The following is a 19,242-nucleotide window of genomic DNA, read 5'->3' as shown; positions in this document are numbered from 1 at the left end:
CTGCTATAATATTATATTTTAAATTTTAAATATAGTTTGATATAATCATATAAGATAAGAATTTCCTTATATCTTAAATTTCTCAAAATTAAAATTTTTGCCACCTACAAGATTCGAACTCAGGACCATGAATTTAATCAACAAAGTGATGAATCAATCGTAGATTTTGATGATATAAGGGCTATAAATGATTTATACGGAGTATTTTATACTCTAAAAACCTTTTTTAACCTAGCCCTTCCATATAAAGATATTAAATCCATACCTTGTAACGTGCCATTTGGCTAGCCTTAAAAAATATTTTAGTTTGAGGTGATATTGGGTTACACCCGGGTGTACCATACACTCGGGTTGACCCGTACCCAGATCATGACCCGTATTCTGATCCAAATCTGCATCCTGATTCAAATCGTATAAATCGTGATTCAAATCCGTATCCTGATTCAAATTGTGTAAATGATACTATTCGGTTATATAAATAACATTGCATGTAATTAACATTATTCTGTTATACGAATGACAATGCGTATAAATGACAATATAACATTGTAAATGATACTATGTATAATTAACACTATTCATAATTATAAATGACATTTCCTGTAATTGACACTATAAGATTGTAATGATATAATATTTTAAATAACACTATAAGATTGAAAATGACACTATAACATTTTAAAATGTTACAATGTCATTTATATAATTGAATAGTATCAATTATAAGCAGTGTCATTTACACGATTTGGGTCAGGATGCAATTTTGAATTGACATACGGGTCAGGATTTAGGTATAAGTCAATCCGAATGTACGGTACACCCGGATGTACAGGAGATTTTGTGTTTTAATTTTGATAGGGGTGCGCATCAAAGAAAGGATAATATTTGTAGTGTAACAGTGTTCACCCTACACTGTTATACAAACATATGATAACTGATTATGATCTTAACAAATTTATCATAAGATCATCTTATTACGTGCTTTCTTTGATCAAATTATCACATAATAATAATAATAATAATAATAATAATAATAATAATAATAATAATAATAATAATAATAATAATAATGAGAAAATATGGAAATTTTATCACATTCATTTTATTTTATTCTATGTTCTCATTAAATGGCTAGTGTCTCGTAGAAAAGTTTCACGTATCAAAAGATTTTCTAATGAAGAAACCACATGACCGGTCAAAATCTATTGAATGAGTTAAGACACGGATTCGAATGTTATTAAGTTTTCAAAATGTAAATATGTTGAATATGAGTTTGAGTCCATACATTTGACTAATGTCTTACACAAATTTATATCATATTTAATTAATTGACATAAAATCCGGACACCTATGTACAGCTACGAATTTTATTACGTGTATAATATGTGTTAGGTTTAGGGGGTGTAATTCAACTAAGTCGAATTGAATAGTGGTGTACTCAAGTTTGATTTATTTTTTATCAAAATAAATCCCGAACTTTATTTATCGAATACTTTGAAACTCACGAGCTTAATCGAGCTTATACGAACTTTCTAAATTTATATTTATATTCACAATATTGATTATTTTCTTTTAAAAATAAATTATTTAATTCAGAATAGTAATTATTTTTTATGATGAGTAATATATGCAGAGCAGAGGAATGACCCTTATCAGGGAAACGGACCTCGCCAGAGGAACGTATGCCATCAGAGAAATGACTTTTGTCAGAGGAACGGTCTTCACCAGAGAAATGACTTTTGTCAGAGAAGTCACCCTGCCAGAGGAATGGCCTTCGCCAGAGAGATGGCCTTCGTCAGGGAAATCACCAAAAGAGCGGAGAAATCTCCCGACTAAGGGCGAATTTACTCTTATGCCCTCGACCACGCGGAGCACATGTTCTCGCAACGAATTTACTATTTTGCCCTTAGCTTGTAATTTATAAATAGCCATGCATACGCACTTTGTAATCTACGCTATCTTCACTCGCAATACAGCAGCAATCAGACTTTTGTGCTCTCAACTTTGCTTTTCTCTCTTGCTTTTCCAAACAACACTAGGTATAATTCGTAATTCGACAACAAATCACCAATTAAATCTATATACGTTCGATTATAATTCACCAATTTTCTTATAACAAACAGAGTTAATTAGAGATTTAATACAATTATTATTAATTTTAATAGATAAATATAAGTTGACTTACTAATAATTTATATTTTTCAAGCTAAAATTACTTAACGAACGTGTTCATGAGATAACGAGCCGAATATTATCAAGCTTAAGTTTTGTTTGTTTATTTATCAAATTTCTCTAAATAAATTTGAACGAATTTTTTTAGAATTGATCTCCGAATAATTTGCGAACGACTTGGTTTGTTTACCCCTAGTTGCGTTTACCGGAACAAATTATATGCGGTGAGCTTGAGTATTTAAATAAATTATTTCCGATTTGTAATTATTGAATAGTCAAACTTTGTATTACACATGGGCTACCGTATGAATTAGGAAAAAATAGTGATTGGTGGATGAGAGAGTGGGCCCATGCCGAGGGATGGCAGTTCAAACAGAAAAACTTTGCTACGTGTTAGCTTCGATACACGTGGCGTAAGATGGTGGGTGCTGGCTCACCAAACCATAGTTGCCTTGCCTACACGGGACTTATTTGACCCACGCGTTCCACCATTAGATAATCGCACGCGCCATCGCTTATGTGATAATTAAACGAATACAATTAATAGAATTTTTTAAATAAACTGTCTACCGTGAATAGAATTTTTGATTATATCAAATGATTTATAATAAAAAAAGATTGATCCAAAATAAGAGATTATCCTTTTCTTTTATAAAATTAAAATAATTATTTGAATTTGGACCATCATTCTATTATGCATGCAATAAAGAACATTTCCCTTTCTTTTGTAAAATTATACTCTCACCGTTTTATTGAATATGACCACCTATTTTTGGACACAGTTATTAAGAAAAAAATTAATAAATGATAAAAATGATAAAAAGTGATGAAGCCTATAAATATATTTTTATTCAAATTAAACAAGATATAAAAAATAGGGTTAATTACGCCAAAAGCCATGAACTATACCTCAATTTTCAACTTTTCCATGAACTTTTTTTTAATAAAAAATTCTCTGAATTTAATGTGTTGAACCATTTTTCCATACTTTTTTCTCCGGTGAAGCTCCGGGCTGACTTGTCGCCTACGTGGTAATATCGAGCCGACGTGCGTCTATTTGGACTGAAAAATTGACACTTAAAAAAAATAAACAAAAAAAAACCATTCTCTTTCTCTTCCCCCTCCTCCATGTCCGACGAACTCCACCGCCCCACCAGATCCGCCGCCCCCTCTCTCTCCACCGCCCACTGCCTTTCCTCCTCCATGTCCGACGAACTCCTCCTCCATATCAGAAATACTTACACATGTATTCTCTTCGCCACCGCCTAGGGTTGCACCTCTTTTGCGCGATGGTGGTCAGGTTGTTGTCCAATCGAAGCGCAGATGAGGCGCAGCGACGTTGGCTCTTCGCCGATGGTCGTCCGACCGAGAGAGCGAGAAAGGAGTGAAGGGGAAAAGAGAGGGCGAAAGCAGATCCGGCACCCCATACCCTAATTTCGTCTCCCCCCTTTCCCCCACCCTCCAAACCCTAATTTCACCTTCTTCCACCCTCCGCCGCACCAGATCCGACGCCCCTACCGCTGCCCACCCCCTCAGATCTGCCTCTCTACCTAAAATCGAAGAGACATCAATTGCTGCGAACCAGCACCGCGCGAGATCGTCGCTGCACTGCATCTCCCGCACTGATCCTCCGCCTTCGCCTCCGCCGAAATTAGGGCTTAGAAAGGGAGTTGGTGTTAAACGACATCGTTTACCTCCAATTAAACGACGTCGTTTCAATTCTCCGCCGACGATGTTATATCATATTTTCGCTCACTTAAAAGTTAAAACATGCCATGTCAGCTATGAATTTGGGTATTCTTGAAAGTCATGGAAAAATTACTCAACACATTAAATTCAGGGAAATTTTTGATAAAAAAAAAAGTTCATGAAAAAGTTAAAAATTGGGGTATAATTTATGGCTTTTGACGTAATTAACCCCAAAAAATATGATCATCACTTTAAATAATAAATTAATATTTTATCATATTATTTCTTTATTTAAAGGAATAAAAAACAAACACACCCTTCGAATTTCATAATTAGTAGAATACTTTTTTTTATAAGTGTGTTTTAGATATTGTGGAAATTGACACCGACGCGTGCACATGACACACCATAAATTTGCTGTTTTCTGTTTTTTTTTTCAAATGAAAAATTTTGGTGGTTTCTTGAATTCTTGGGTTCCATTCTCCAACACATTTCTCGTTCTTCACCAACGCCTCCATTGCTCCATCGCCGGCGCCTATGGCCTCCTCATTATCGAAGATCGCCGTCCTCAGACTTCAATGCTCACTCCATTCTTCCACAACTACTATAAAACACACCATCTCCGACCAACCCCTCCACCGCCGCGCACGCTTCAAACACCATTCCCGGAAACCTAAGGAGTCGGAGCCTTCGACGGCGTCGGCATCTTCCTCTTTCCAGCAACTCCGTCTGGTCCAGTGGTACCTCGGCGCGATCAAGTCACGTCCGATCGCAACCAAAAGCGCCACCGCCGCCCTCATTTACTCCGCCGCCGATATAACCTCCCAGGTCCGTACGTCACATGTATACACAGCAGAAGCTTCTCTTTATCTGAATCGGGTTATGAAATTGTGCAGACGATTTTTGGGGGAATGGAAGAGTATGAATTGGTGAGAACTGTGCGTATGGGTGGCTATGGCATGGTGATACTGGGGCCGTCGATGCATTATTGGTACAATTTAATGTCGAGAGTTTTCCCGAAGCGCGATTTGTTGTCGACGTTGAAGAAGATCGGTTTGGGGCAGGCAGTGTTCGGACCTGCCATGACTGTTGTCTTCTTCTCTGTTAATGCTGCTCTACAAGGTAACACAATGAAGATGGTTAGGATTAGGAGTCTCTCTCTAATTTAAATTAGATGCTTAATTTTGCAGGTGAAAGCGGTGCGGAAATCATTGCTAGACTGAGACGTGATTTGGTCCCTACAATGGTGAACGGGATAATGTACTGGCCAGTTTGCGACTTTGTCACCTTCAAATTCATCCCCCTTCATTTACAGGTAAATTAATTAGCATTACCTTCAATTAATTAGCAACAGACATGACATTGAGTTTGGAATTGTTAATGGCAGCCACTGGTAGTCAACTCCTTCTCATACCTATGGACTATTTACATGACTTACATGGCCAGTTTAGACAAACCAAGTTCATGAAAGCACGAGGGAGGGAGGGAGACTTGCTGCTTTTCCTTCATCATTCTATTTTCACTTCATTGTATTATCTTTATCAACTCCTACATGTAAATTGGTATGTAACTAGTTTTTCCCACATAAATAAAGGAGCATTTAATCCTTCTTTCATTGTATGAGAGATAAGGTCCCTTTTCTTGGTATAATAAAACCACAAATGGAGGCTTCTTTCATTACAAGAACAAGAATATATTTACAAGGCAAGGCAAGGTAGGCACCACTCCAAAAAATTATACAAACTCTAATAATGACAATGAAATGTTAAAACACGATATCTATGTGTAAAACCACACTCATATGGAGTAATCATCTCCCCCTCCCCCTTCCTAGCAGTAGCAATTAATGCTGTTAGCACCTATCTCTATATAGTTCTCCACCATCGTCATCATCACACCTCTCTGGCTCATTCTCCTCTGCAACTGCAACCGCCATTTTCAAAACTGGCAGCCACCCGCTTTCAACTGAGTTTTACTTTACTACTTACTCCTCAGAGGCGTAATGGCAGATCTTCTCAAGATGGACGGGCCAATCCGCCCCGAGCAAACGAGGGTTTGATTCCATCGCAACCCGGAAATCCAGCATACTCACATTCGTAGATCTATCCGACCTCATCACTGCCTTATTTGATTGTCTCCCGAGATCACGGGAAGCAATCGACACACATGGCTCGATTATTCTCTTCAAGAACACATCCAAGCTGTTGTTTATCACGTCCGCACATTCCAGCGAGATCCCAACTCCCTCCGATGCCAACTTCTTCTGCAAACGCCTTCTTAAAGATAACGTATCAGGCAACTCCCCCCTATTTTCACAAGCCTCGGCAATACAAGCATCGTCCTTATAACTACAAGGAGCAGCCTCACGAGCGCCAATTGAAACGCCGAAAGGAGCAGTGACAGGACTCCACCACCTCCCGACATCAGCTGCACGCTGTTCAACCTCCTCCCCGTCTTCCACTGAGACGACATCAACTGGAGGTCTGCTGCAGAGGGAATGCAACTCTGTTCCACTCTGCTGTTCTTGAGTCCTTGTGACTGTTTCTTCACACGTGAAACTAGGGCTCTTACCCAGTGGGCCCAGAGGGCTCGGGCGATCCCTAAGCTTGCGATCTCTGCTGACAGGAGACCTGCACTTGCGAGGCGACTGTGGGAAAGCATCACCATAGAGAGATTGCAGACAATTCCTCTGGTAACCATTTGCAACCTTAACACTTAGTCCTTCAATTTTTCGAGCCTTTTGAGGTGGGATCCTAGCTTGGCACGCGTTTTGGGCAATGGATCGGATAAGCCTATTGTGAAGAGAAACGTTCTCCCTTCCAATCGTCTGTAAGCAGCTCCTATCAAACTCGACTTTACTAAGCTTCAAACTTAGAAACCTCTTCAGCTGATCAAAGTACTTATCTGCTCTTTGGTGTCCAATCCTTTGATAGATAAGATCTTTCAGCTCTAGCGTGTCCACACGAGTAAAATTCGCCACCATTTTCAGTTTAAACTGTACAGAAACAACAGATCGCCATCACTACGTTGGTTCGTACAGCAAAATCATGGCTAAAAAACCCCCCAATCACCAGACATTGCATTTCACACCAAAAACCAAAACAGAAGACGGACAAAGATGATCAATTCCACAATTCAAAATGCTAATATTGTCAACCAGCATATGGATCAGCTCAATCAAAGTTATATCAAGCTATAAAATCAAGATCAGATTTTTTCACTGCTTCATGTATAAGTACAGATTCTCAAATTTCCCAATCAAAAACCTCAACTTTTTCAGAGCAAACGGTAACGATGTATGAGTATTTGACAAATTATTCTACAACATTAACTTCAATAAAAAAAATTAATGGAAAAAAGAAAAAGAAAAATTGAGGTCAGCAATTCAACCCCATCTCATTGACATTAAGACAACACAGACAAAACAATTATCAACCTCTGAGCCCAATTATATTGAACTGGAAAGAAAAGCTAAGGATAGCAGCAAATTACAAATAAATATCGGTTCTTGAATCAGAACCCGAACCCAGTTCACATTGCGACGACGGACGGAAAACCCCAGAAATCGGATTGAATTTTCGACAGGAATAAGAAAAAGAGAGAGAAATTAGACCTGATTTCGCAGAGCAGAGGTCGGCGATGGGGCTGAATTGTGGTCGAATTGCTGATTGTTTGTCCCAATTTTTGCTGTTTGATCGGCGGCCCAAGTCTAATTTTCTGGAGTTTAATTCTGTTCGTCAAAATCCAACTTTAGGGACAGAGCAAAGCCAAACACGGAACAACTTATAAGGCTTGGCCACTTCTAACATAATCGTATACTACTGCTCTTGTTTTATGGAATTTAAGGCCGTGTTTGGTTCTCACCTTTTAGCAAAAAGCAAAAAAAAAAAAAAATTGGAACTCAAGGCGCCTAATGGCGCTAAAGTTTTCGCACAACATATTTTCATGTTTCTTGCATCTTATTACTTTCTTGTTCTGGTAGAAATTATAGAAATAATTGGTTAGTTCCTCTCAACTTGATTGATATAAGTTTGAACTACATAATACCATAATTCAAGTACTTAATAAACTTGACTCTTTCTGACTCACTTTCATCTCAACTCTAATACAATATAACTATAAAATTTGCAATTCATATTATAGTGGTATACATGATATGAAAATAATGGCCAAGACTTGAATTTTTCCTAGTACATTTTCTATTATATTGTGTGATTTATAGAAATTCGAGTAATAGTTACAACTTTTCCTAGTTATATTTATGGGACTTTTTTTTTTTTTGAAACAGAAGTAAGAGTAACATTCAAACCATGTCGTCAATTACCAAAGGCCCTAACCATCTAGGGATACTCTCCGTCCAACAGCACGGACAATCAAGAGTTCTTGCAAACTGCGCAAGACAATGTGCGGCTCTATTGGCCGAGCGATACATGTGGCAAACCCGGATGAGGAAATTCTTGCGAGCCACCCCAAGGATGTCACAAACGTCATCAGGCAGGTACGTCTTGTCTTCCTCGGGCGTCGCCATAGCTCGAGCCGCGAGCAAAGAATCAGTGAAAAGCTCAACCTGCCCCAGCTCGAGTTCAAAGCATGCCAAAATCTCATGCACAATGGCCATAATCTCTGCCATCATCACACTTGAGGAGGCTTTCGTTTTCTTTGAGACGGCATAGCAAACACGCCCCTCGTGGTCTCTCACAATGATCCCAACACCAAAACACCTCTTCTCTTCGTCAAACATCGCATCCACATCAACCCGAAAGATGCATGGCCTGGGCGAAAACCATTTGTTCTTCCCAAGCTCAACCCCAAGGAGAGCCTCAGCCCTGAAAGTCGGTTGTGCTTCATAGAAAACATCAAGGAGGGTCGCACAAGTCTCTTCGGACACATCACAGTCGGTGCCCTGCCCGAACTTGTCAGCAACTTTTTTATGGACTTCTTGAATCTTGATTATCATAAGTATTAAAGACGATATGTGTAAGTTTTCGGAAAAAGAGAATGTAATAAAATAAGACATACTTTCTACATTTCTTCCTAAGTGATCTCAAATAATATAAAGTAGTAACAAATTAATTTCTATCGCTTTTAAAGTTTTGTTTAGTTTTTGATGTATTATTTTTATCCGAAACAAAATGTATAATGTACATCAACAATACTTAAACGAACACAAAAATTTAAGTACAATCGGATGTACCGTATAACTGGGTTGACCCATATCTAAAATAATGTTATTTATACAATTCGGATCAGGATATGAGTTCGAATCAGGGTACGGGTTATGGTCTAAGTGAGGGTGCAACCCAGTTGTACGGTACGTTCGATTGTACCCAAGACCACCTCTTAAACGAATTACATTGTTGACCTCTTCTTGCTTTCGTTTAAAAGTATTCATTTCGTTCCAATTTTTAATGTTCATTTGAAAATTACACGAATTTTAATAAAATGGTTGAATGTGTTACTATGTTGTTAGTAGAATAAGGATTTCAGAGTTTCATCTACTTTTACTAAAAATAAAAATAAATACCAAAATATACAGGCTACAACAGACTAAAATGAAAATATAGTTACTAAAAGTTGAGATGAAAGAAATATAACTTATTTAGTAGTATGTCATAGTTTTGAGCTATTGGAATGATGATCTCCAAGAATTATGGGCAATAATACAAGGGACTTAGAAGGTGTTTGACTGAGTTTGTAAACTTTTTAAAATAACTTATAAGTTCATTCAAATTAAAATATTGTAAAATAAGTTTTTAAAATACTTATAAATTATAAAAAAATAAGTTTTAAGTGTATCCATATCAGTAAGGCTCATCCATTGGGTCAAGTTAGCTATAGCGATGAGCCTTTCGATGCAGCCTTCTCTGACTCAAGTTGAGACTCGTTCCAACGAGTTGAGCTCAAAGGTTAAAAAAAAAGACGTGTGTGTTACACGCGTCGAATTAAAAAAAAATAAAATTTAAAATCTACTCCAACGGTACAATAACGGCTATTGCAACTATTTTTTTTTCTTCTTCTATAGATACCTATTAACTCTAACACAATTTTCACAATAAAAATCAAAGTTCTCCTTTTCATTTTCTCTCAACTTACTCTTAATATCTCTCAAATTTTTCCTCCAATGGATCAAACAATCCCGATTTCTTTAGTTTAAGGAATTTTCTTATTTAAATTTGTATTATTTAAATTAAATCAAAATTAAAACTAATTCATATCAGTAAACTCAATGCAATATTTGACTTGTAAATGGCTCAAAGCATAGATAAATCAAATATTGAATCAATCAATGTGAATGCTCTAAAAGCTTATAAACTTCCTAAAAAATAAGTTCATTTATCCCAACTTATTTTCTCATTATTTTATAAGCAACACTCATTTTACAAAAACAACTCAACTATAATTTTTATTTTCATCACATATCATTATAATTTCATTTGATTTGATTTTATTTCTTTAACTAAAATTTTGTCTCTAACTTATAAAATTACATCTTTTAAACTCTAAGAGCTTATAAACTCTTAAAAATAAATGAGCGTGTGATGCGATTCGATCAACGGAGAGAAACATTATGGGGTCAGGCGTCATTGCTCGTTTTTGCCGTTGTATTTTATCATCACTATCTGGTTTCCATATCCGCCATGTTACGAAAGATCTAAATATTATTGCTCACTGTCTAGCAAAAAAAGCGAGAGATATTACTACACATCATATTTGGAATGAATCCCCGTCCTTTGTGGTGGGTCATCTCCACGTCCCATGTTCTTGTGTGCAATAAAATTATCCTCGCATTCTAAAAACAAAAAAACATAATCAAACACCCTCTTAATTTTATGATATTTATTATTTTAGTTGTATAAACAAAATATTCATGTTGGACTTAAATAAACTCGTATGACACAAATTACAACTATTATATCTAGGAGTGGTAAAATGGGTTCGTTTTTTCGGTTTTAACCATAATCAAATCGAAATTTCAGTTAATCGATAATCGATTTTTACTGGTTCGGTTCGGTTACCGCCACTGGTGTTAGATTTGTCTAAAATTTGATTAATCGATTTAACCGATAAACAATCGATTAAAATCTATTAACCGAATTAAATTAATTAAAATATTATATTTTATTAAATAAGTTAAAGTAATTTGAAATTACCTATCTGCCTACTCATTGGCCTTTTTCTTTTTCATTTTTTGAGAAAAGAGTATCATACAAGTTTGTAATAGCATAGTTGAAGTAGAAATGTTTGATCATCTTTGTGTAGGAACACACGCCTACCAATACTAATATACAGTTATCTTTGTTTGAAGCATAAGATTTGAGATTACCGCCAGAAATCTCTCCATCTCTCTGTAATTCAATCACAGCTATGTCGGAAAATCCGGTGCAACTTGTGTTACAAGGGTTGTGTAAAGTTTCGGATTGCATTCAGACGAATCTCTCTCGCTTCTTCCCGCGCCCTGACGATCCTTCATCCTCGCTGCCCAGAAACAAAACCCCTCTTTTAACGCTCTCTACACCCACCCATCTTCGCCAACCCGACCAAATCCTCAACAAGGTCTCTCCTTTCTACTATTTCCCAAATATCTGCCTGCAACTTCGCATTGCACACTCCATCTGTTTGATGAAACTACTCAATGGAATTCCTTTTCTATTTTTCCTAAATTCCATCTGCATGTATGTTTGTTGCGCTTCCTGTGTGCTGATTGGTTTGAACAAGATGTTCAAGTTTTATGTTGCTCGAGTTTTTTACAGGGAAAATCATCAGGTCCAACAACTAAAGAAGATCTTGGAAGAGCTACATGGACGTTTCTCCACACTCTAGCTGCTCAGGTTCAATCCACCTTTCCAAGTTTCTTTTTCATCTATTGTTGAACAAGGTCTCCTTTTTAGCATTTCTTGAGGAAAGCTTGCACCTTTTCATATGCACTATTGTTTGATTTTTCGCATCATCTTTGTAATTGATTCGTTATTTCGTACGTTGGATTTTTAGTAGGTTTAATTCGAGATTTGTTGTGTATTAATTTTTCCCTTACTTTCTCCAGTACCCGGATAAGCCGACTAGGCAACAGAAGAAAGATGTTAAAGAACTGGTATGTTCCCATTTTTCAAGTCTTGGCAAGGATTGGTTTTTTTCGTTTTCATCTTGTTTGTTATGAACTGAAGAATAAACTTTTTCCCTTTGATGGGATGTCAAGCAATATTGTTCTCTTCAACAGTTCCTTTTCAGAGCTTCACTTTTAATTACAAATCTCATTTTGAGATGTTAGCAGTAATATGAATTCATTTACTAGTTCCACGAAATCAAGTTGTCCTCCGTTTCTCATGCAGATGGAGATATTATCTCGCATGTATCCTTGTAAGGAATGTGCAGATCACTTTAAAGAAGTTATAAGGTGCATACTCGCTCTCTTTCTCAACCCCCAGCACAACCTGAAATTCCATCTCTCTCTCCCCGACATGTTGTATTATGAACACGAGGGGAAATATTTTGTGTTTTGGCATATGTTTAGCAACATTTACCCTGCATGGAAAGCTAACCATTGCATTCTATGTTCTAAACCACTGTGAAGCAGGTATAGCTAGCACTACCAGCCCCTCTGCCAACGATCTCCAGTTTATACATTGCTAAAACATATATTGTCTCTAAGTTTCTTCATATATACATATTTTTGGGCAAAATAGGCTACTTTGCAATTGCAGTCACTATATGTGGGTCTGGAGAGTGGGGAGCATTAACGTCTTGCTACACGAACTCTTCTAGTTTCTGTTTCTAGCATGCAATTGGAATGGTTTTCTGTTTTGATGCTTAAATGTAAACAAAACAGGGTCTGAAACTAACTAAATCGCCTTCCAAATACATATTACATGTATAATGTTTGTATATATACTTGATATTTTATGCAGAGCGAACCCCGTAGTGGTTGGATCTCATGATGAGTTTTCCCAATGGTTATGCCATGTGCATAACGTTGTCAATAGAAGGTATACCTTGTCTTGTCCTTTATTTGCAAACAAAATTGTTGAGTTGGAAATGAGCAAGTTTTGTTGGTGCAGCCTAGGCAAGGTTGTGTTTCCCTGCGAACGGGTTGATGCTCGGTGGGGAAAGTTAGAATGTGAGCAGCGCGCATGCGACCTGCAAGGGACGGCGGCGATGGATTTCACCAAATGAAAACCTACTCTTATATTCATGCTTGAAATCAATCCAGAGTAACTATGTTATACAATAGCAAAGTCCTTTAGTATTGGTGGTGCAAGCTTCCTACTCATTCTTATTGTTTACCCTCACTCAAAGAAATGCAAAAATATCAATTCTTCCTTGTACATACCTAGTCTTGTTATTTGTCATTTTTCAATCCTAAACTTTATCATCTCTTTTAAAAACTCCGTTTGCTTTTCATAATAAATATTTTTATTTTTATTACTAAGATTTCTCCAACCATATACTCCTTCCGTTTACAAAAGAACTTCAGATGAGAGCGACACGAATTTTAAGAAAAAAGTTATTGAATGTATTAAAAGTGTAGAAAAGGTTGTTGAGTGTATTAAGAAACGGTGAAAATGTATTTTAATCAGGGGTATTGGCCTGTAAATATTCAAACTTTTTTCATTTTTTGATTTTGCACCCCAACTTTAAAATGTGCTTATAAATACTTGAACTTTGTATTTTTTCTAATTTTGCACGCAACGAATTTTTATCCCCAAATTGTTGATGACATGGAAGGCGAATTGACATCCCAAATCATACAATTACATGTTCTAGATCCTACATTGACAACAAATTAATCTACTTCATTATGCATTTCAAACTTTCCTCTCAATTCGGTTCTCATGTCAACAACGATTTGGGGGTAAAAATTCATCGGGTGCAAAATAAGAAAGAATACAAAGTTCAGGTATTTAAAGACAGATTTTAAAGTTGGGGTGCAAAACTAGAAAATGGGAAAAGTTCAGATATTTATAGGCCAATATCCCTTTTAAGGAAGTGATGAAAATGTGAAAAATAAAAGTAAATGAGATATTTATAAATAGCGGGGTATAGTCTAAAAATAGGTAGAAAGTTTTTTGTGGACGTTCCAAAAATAAAAGTAGGAAATTCTTTCGTGGACAGAGGTAGTATGAATCAAGTAAAATTAAATCAAATTATAAAAATTATCAATAAATTTGAGATATTCATTTCAATCTACATTAATAAATAATGAATTAGCTTATATTATTATTATTATTATTATTATTATTATTATTATTATTATTATTATTATTATTATTATTATTATTATCATCATCATTTCTCTAGACTAATCTTTAAAAGTAAACGTGGATAACAATAGATTTAATCCAAAGCATTCAATATGGGTTTTTTTTGGAGGAGTATTCAATATGGGTCGGGGTCGCCTTAATAAAACAAGTTCACTGAAATTAATACGTGTATAAAATATAGGGTTAATGTACAAATCCACCTCTAAACTAGGCACCCTTAGAGCGTATATCCCCCCCCTTCTCGACCTTGGCCCAAATACACCCTCAGAGTTTATAAAAAGGGTGTATTTAAACCCAGCAAGTTAATGGTTCTGGGGGTTTATTTGAGCCAAGGTCGAGAATGGGGGGCGTAAATGCAATTTAAATTAAATTTTTTTTTCTAAGTGGCGTTGACGTGATTTCGATCCCAATCGGCGGCGGAGAGGGGATCTCCTCTCCTTAATACCTCGATCCCATCGCAATCGACACATACTGCGCTGTTTCGAGGGGGATTTTCGTCTCCTCCTCAACTGGCAATGACAGCCCCAACGAGATGTCGGTGACCAACCTCGCGCCATGGCTCACCACCGTCGGTGCTAACACAATCGACTGCAATTTTTTCGCCGACGTCATCCTCAGTGACGACAAAAAATTCTCCGGTGCGTCCCTATACTTCGGCGTGCCCTTCAACGGCAAAATACACAATTTAATTTATCCGAAAGACGGCGACGATGACACAACAGAAGGGGGAAGCTATCGGTTTCGGCACTGGGGGTGAGCTCATTGACACTGGTGTCCGTGGAACGATCACGACAGGAGGTAAAGCTGGAAGAGTTGAGACCGGAGCTGCAGTCAAGAGTTTTTTTTAAGGGGCGAAATTCATAATTTAAATTTTAAAAAAAAAGTTAATGGAGAGATAACATCATTAACTCGTTGAATTTAAATGCACATTTTTTTTATGAATTTTGGAGATGTATTTGAGCCAATGTCGAGAATGGAGAGTGATACGCTTTAGGGGTATCTAATTTAAGGGTATATTTCTTAACCCTAGAATATAAACAATTTGCATAGGCTATGAGATCACATTTTGCTAAACAAACTTGCATAGAGTAATTTTTTGTGTTGGTTAAATTAATACCCCTTCTATCGTTTTGGACATTCATAAATTGTGAGTGTAGCACTTTTATTTTTGAGATATTAAATCTTTATAATTAAACTTCACGACTATTTATTATTCACAAAAAAAATCCACTCATTGCCCAACAAAATTTATCTACCAAATTTAACTATTTAAATATGATGAATAATTTCTTCACTACTATCAAATTTATTTGAACTTTGGCCATTCACAAAAAAACTACGCTCCTCATGATGGGACATTGGGTAGGTTGTAAATGAACAGAGCTACTCGCAAATTATTCGAGATTTGGCTCGAAAAAAATTCGTTCGGAACTCGATTCGATAGTAAACGAGCCGAATTCGAACTTGATTTTGAGTTCAAAATTTTTATCGAGCCAAGCACGAGCCTTACAGTGCTCGGCTCGTTGAGCTCGCGAACATGTTCGAATTCGATTGTTCACGAACATGTTCGCGAGCCTGTTCACGAGCTTTCAGCCGAGCCTTTAATCGAGTTAGCACACGAGCCTTAAACGAGTCGAACTCGAACTCGAGTAACATATTAATTAAAAAGATTTTCTTAAATTTATGAAAAATTTGAATTTGAACATCTAACGAGCCGAGCTTGAATTCAAGCTCGAATTCGACATTATCGAGCATCACCCGAGCTGAACTCGAACTGAGCATCACCTATATATACATATTAAAAAAAGTACAATAGGGGGTAAAAAATAATTGAGGGACGTGAAAGGTCCATTACGCCCCCGATCTCGATCCGTTATTTCCAATTCAACATTAGGGTTTTGCTTATGCAACATATAAATTGCGTACTCAGAGAAATTTGAGAACTCTCTCCATCGTAACTACCAATTAGGTTTCTAACACAGATTCATAAACCCAATTCTTGTAGAAGAAGACATGGGGCACTCCAACATCTGGAATTCTCACCCGAAAAATTATGGCCCTGGATCCCGCACCTGGTACCTGCATAATTTCCTATCTCTTTTTTAGTATTTGTTTCAATTTCTACTTGTATTTGTTCGTTTGTTCGTGTAATCGGGCGAGATTGATGGTAAGAAGATTGAAATTTCGTTCGCGATGTAATACTTCGATTCTGCTTTATTTGGAAAAAAAAAAAAAAACTAGCTTATAGGCCTCGTTTTAAACTAAAATAGGTTGAGTTTTGCACCACATTCTTCATGGCTCAATAGCTGTCTCTCTACTAATGTTGTTTGATTCTATAGCCGTGTCTACTATTTGAAGAAATAAAACCTGAATTTGTTGAAAATTCTGACATAAACAATGTATAAAATCCTAAATATTTTCAACATTATTTTTTGATGAATTTATTGGGTAAAAAGTAATTTTAATGTGAGTGTATGTGGTATTAGATAATTTTTATGGTTGTGAACAACTAACTGATTAGGATAGCGTAGGTTAACATTATTTGTCTAATTGCCTCTATATAGAAAAAGTGATTACGTCAAAATTGTCAGCATTGGAGATGCTTGACTGGTAGAATAAATTTCAAGTTGTTATAGCATCTTGGTTGTGCATTTTTCATAGGTAAAATGCTGGAATTGTGCAGCATACTTTCTCAGATGCAATGGCATATAGTATTATGGAGTAGAATTTAGGCGGACCAAACAATTTTGCTAATTTCTGGTACAACATTTTTAACTGAGTCATTATGATCTGAATTTTATTTGTGGCTTTGTTTTCCATCTCTATTTGTTGGCATTGAAATGACTTTTTCAGCCACCATTAGAATGTTGCAAGAATTCCTCTACATTATATGTGCAATTGTTGGACCATTTATGCAGAAAACTGTTACCTTGTTATTTTGACACCATGATTGTGGATATTTTATATTATTATGGAGCCGATTTCTTAATTTCTGTGGTGCGTCATAAATAATTATGCATGGTTTGAGTGACATGGTTCTTGAAATGGTCTCTCCTCCTGATTGCCGTCCTAGAGATGCTCTTAGATTGCGATTCAACAATTTGCCTGTTTAAGTGTACACTTTATTGAATAAGAAGATTCCCTCCCAAAACTGAACTTAACTTGTTATATATCCTGGTGATGAAAGTAGGCTCTTCTTAGCAAAATCTGTATCTTACTAGTGTAATTTGTTTTTGGACAGCCGTGTTTGCGGGAACCCTCATGGAATAATTAGGAAGTACGGTTTGATGTGCTGCAGACAATGCTTCCGCAGCAATGCTAAGGAAATCGGATTTATTAAGGTACTTGTTATATTCTTGCATAAGCCTGTTTCTTTTCGACATTTTTAATCTCTCACTATTTTACATGACAATTCTTGATACTCTCTGCCTTCTTCCCTTTTGCAGTATCGCTGAACTGTGTTGCCATCGACTTTGCAGAGAGGGTGCTGTGATTTATTTAGTTGTAGCCATTTATTTTTAATGGATTTAGTTGAAATGATTTTTATTCGGCATGTTTAGACGCTCATTTGATGGTAAATCTTAAGATTTTGTTTTTATTGGTTTGTTACTACCTTCTGTCACCATGATGTGGAAGTCTCATTTTAGGCATAAACTGGTGTGCCTCTTTATAATTCGACTCTTGTTTTATTTTTCTTGGGAGAAAACACATTATACATACATTCTTGAAAAATTGAATTTTTAAATCGAACCAAACTGAAGTTCGATCCGCAATGCAGTTCGATCTGAATTTACGCAATATGTGCCATCTCTATATGTTTTCCATCTTTATCTGCAAATAGTCAATATATTCTATAAATGCAGTTATTGAACAAATAGACCTAGCGTCACTCACCATATGTATCTAGATGTATGTAAATTATTAATTATTTTATCATGTAAAATCTGTTATATTCACATTTGAATAATGGACAAACATGGTATTGTTGGAGAAATATAACGAAACTATATTTGATAAAATCGTCATTCATAGTATGATATATCCCTAGCGAAAGAAGATTCGTATTGTGTTTTAGAATCCGAAAGAGAGTACTTGAATTCTCCTCCTATATGTATTACTCTTTACGCAACACAGCACTGAATATTTGTGTTGGACACAATACTTTTCTTGATTGTGATGGTGACTTGGCATGAAATATTATTTTCTTTTGAAGAAAAATATACTATATGTTCACAAATCTTACTTCAAAAGTGAGCTTCCATACCATCTTTCGCGGAACTCCAATTATAGGAAAACTTAATAAAAAAGTTGATAGCCGCAAACAACGAAGTACCACCATTTTTAATCATTTTTTCTCCCAAAATATACATTCCTTAAAGAAAAATACTGTACAAATCATGAACAGGATTCATAGTTTTGAGTGGTTATGACACCACGATTCTCTTTGAATTAGAGATCACTTTGAGTGGGCTAAGGGCTAACAATTTCGCATTTCAACTCCTCACATTTAATAAGTGTCGTTTAAGTCAATAACCTCCAAATTTCCAACTACCAAACTAGTTAAGATTTTGACCCATCAAGGAAGTGCATGCATGTATACATTTGTTATTATAATATTTTTTTTATGTGGTATACACTTGTTATTTAATTTCTACTTTATGTATATAGATGAATGTTAGCTAGTCTAAATTTTTACATGTGTATTTTTTAATATGAAATAATGATTCATGCAACATCTGATACGTACATTGGGTGTTTACGGAGATGCATGTATATAGGTATAAATAACAAGTGGTTATTTAAATTAGTTTGATTGAAGAGAAATGAAATCAAAACTAATTACATATTGTTGGCTAGTCAGTAGTCATTAGTCTAGAAATTAGTTAGACAGAAAAGTTGTGACTCTTAAAGTCCGCAGTTTGATGGCGAGGGGTCTATAAATATTATACTCCTATTTGCCATGTGATGAATCTCTATGCTTAATATATATATTCATCCACAATATAACTAAACTTAGCAACAACATTTGAGAATAAGTTGGCCTTTCATCCAATTAGATAATTTGACACTTTTACTTTCTATTGCCTTTTGCTTCACTTCATTTCTTAGTGCTCATCAAAATTAA

General features: G+C 36.0%; 4 protein-coding genes across 4 annotated transcripts; 3 read left to right on the top strand and 1 right to left on the bottom strand.

Annotated features, from left to right (window-relative positions):
• Positions 1–4,247: 4,247 nt before the first annotated feature.
• LOC131005282 (uncharacterized) lies at positions 4,248–5,476 on the top strand. Its single transcript, XM_057932179.1, has 4 exons — positions 4,248–4,689; positions 4,758–4,983; positions 5,052–5,176; positions 5,249–5,476. The coding sequence occupies exons 1-4, from the start codon at positions 4,399–4,401 to the stop codon at positions 5,327–5,329; spliced, it is 723 nt and encodes a 240-aa protein (XP_057788162.1). The 5' UTR covers positions 4,248–4,398; the 3' UTR covers positions 5,330–5,476.
• A 21-nt stretch (positions 5,477–5,497) lies between these two features.
• On the bottom strand, positions 5,498–7,809 carry LOC131005281 (uncharacterized). The gene is made up of 2 exons (XM_057932178.1): positions 7,475–7,809; positions 5,498–6,856 (listed from the first exon to the last, which is right to left on the bottom strand). Exon 2 carries the CDS (start codon positions 6,842–6,844, stop codon positions 5,846–5,848), a length of 999 nt encoding a protein of 332 aa, XP_057788161.1. The 5' UTR covers positions 6,845–6,856; positions 7,475–7,809; the 3' UTR covers positions 5,498–5,845.
• A 3,218-nt stretch (positions 7,810–11,027) lies between these two features.
• Positions 11,028–13,281, top strand: LOC131005280 (FAD-linked sulfhydryl oxidase ERV1). Its single transcript, XM_057932177.1, has 6 exons — positions 11,028–11,415; positions 11,613–11,690; positions 11,903–11,950; positions 12,189–12,253; positions 12,765–12,842; positions 12,915–13,281. The coding sequence occupies exons 1-6, from the start codon at positions 11,227–11,229 to the stop codon at positions 13,027–13,029; spliced, it is 573 nt and encodes a 190-aa protein (XP_057788160.1). The 5' UTR covers positions 11,028–11,226; the 3' UTR covers positions 13,030–13,281.
• Positions 13,282–15,950: 2,669 nt separating this feature from the next.
• Positions 15,951–17,790, top strand: LOC131005279 (40S ribosomal protein S29-like). Its single transcript, XM_057932176.1, has 3 exons — positions 15,951–16,192; positions 17,359–17,458; positions 17,564–17,790. Exons 1-3 carry the CDS (start codon positions 16,131–16,133, stop codon positions 17,570–17,572), a joined length of 171 nt encoding a protein of 56 aa, XP_057788159.1. The 5' UTR covers positions 15,951–16,130; the 3' UTR covers positions 17,573–17,790.
• Positions 17,791–19,242: the final 1,452 nt, after the last annotated feature.

The sequence above is a fragment of the Salvia miltiorrhiza genome, chromosome 1 (assembly GCF_028751815.1).
Source record: "Salvia miltiorrhiza cultivar Shanhuang (shh) chromosome 1, IMPLAD_Smil_shh, whole genome shotgun sequence".
Classification (NCBI taxonomy): Eukaryota; Viridiplantae; Streptophyta; class Magnoliopsida; order Lamiales; family Lamiaceae; genus Salvia; species Salvia miltiorrhiza.
The sequence above is the reverse complement of the archived record's forward strand: the minus strand, read 5'-3'. Positions and strand labels throughout refer to the sequence as shown.

Coding starts and splice junctions, on each gene's coding strand:
- LOC131005282 (XM_057932179.1), top strand. CDS start 4,399: ATGGCCTCCTCATTATCGAAGATCGCCGTCCTCAGACTTCAATGCTCA. Junction 4,984..5,051: donor TGTTAATGCTGCTCTACAAG/GTAACACAATGA, acceptor TTAATTTTGCAG/GTGAAAGCGGTGCGGAAATC. Junction 5,177..5,248: donor TCATCCCCCTTCATTTACAG/GTAAATTAATTA, acceptor TGTTAATGGCAG/CCACTGGTAGTCAACTCCTT.
- LOC131005280 (XM_057932177.1), top strand. CDS start 11,227: ATGTCGGAAAATCCGGTGCAACTTGTGTTACAAGGGTTGTGTAAAGTT. Junction 11,951..12,188: donor AGAAAGATGTTAAAGAACTG/GTATGTTCCCAT, acceptor TTTCTCATGCAG/ATGGAGATATTATCTCGCAT. Junction 12,254..12,764: donor CACTTTAAAGAAGTTATAAG/GTGCATACTCGC, acceptor TATTTTATGCAG/AGCGAACCCCGTAGTGGTTG.
- LOC131005281 (XM_057932178.1), bottom strand. CDS start 6,844: ATGGTGGCGAATTTTACTCGTGTGGACACGCTAGAGCTGAAAGATCTT.
- LOC131005279 (XM_057932176.1), top strand. CDS start 16,131: ATGGGGCACTCCAACATCTGGAATTCTCACCCGAAAAATTATGGCCCT. Junction 16,193..17,358: donor GGCCCTGGATCCCGCACCTG/GTACCTGCATAA, acceptor GTTTTTGGACAG/CCGTGTTTGCGGGAACCCTC.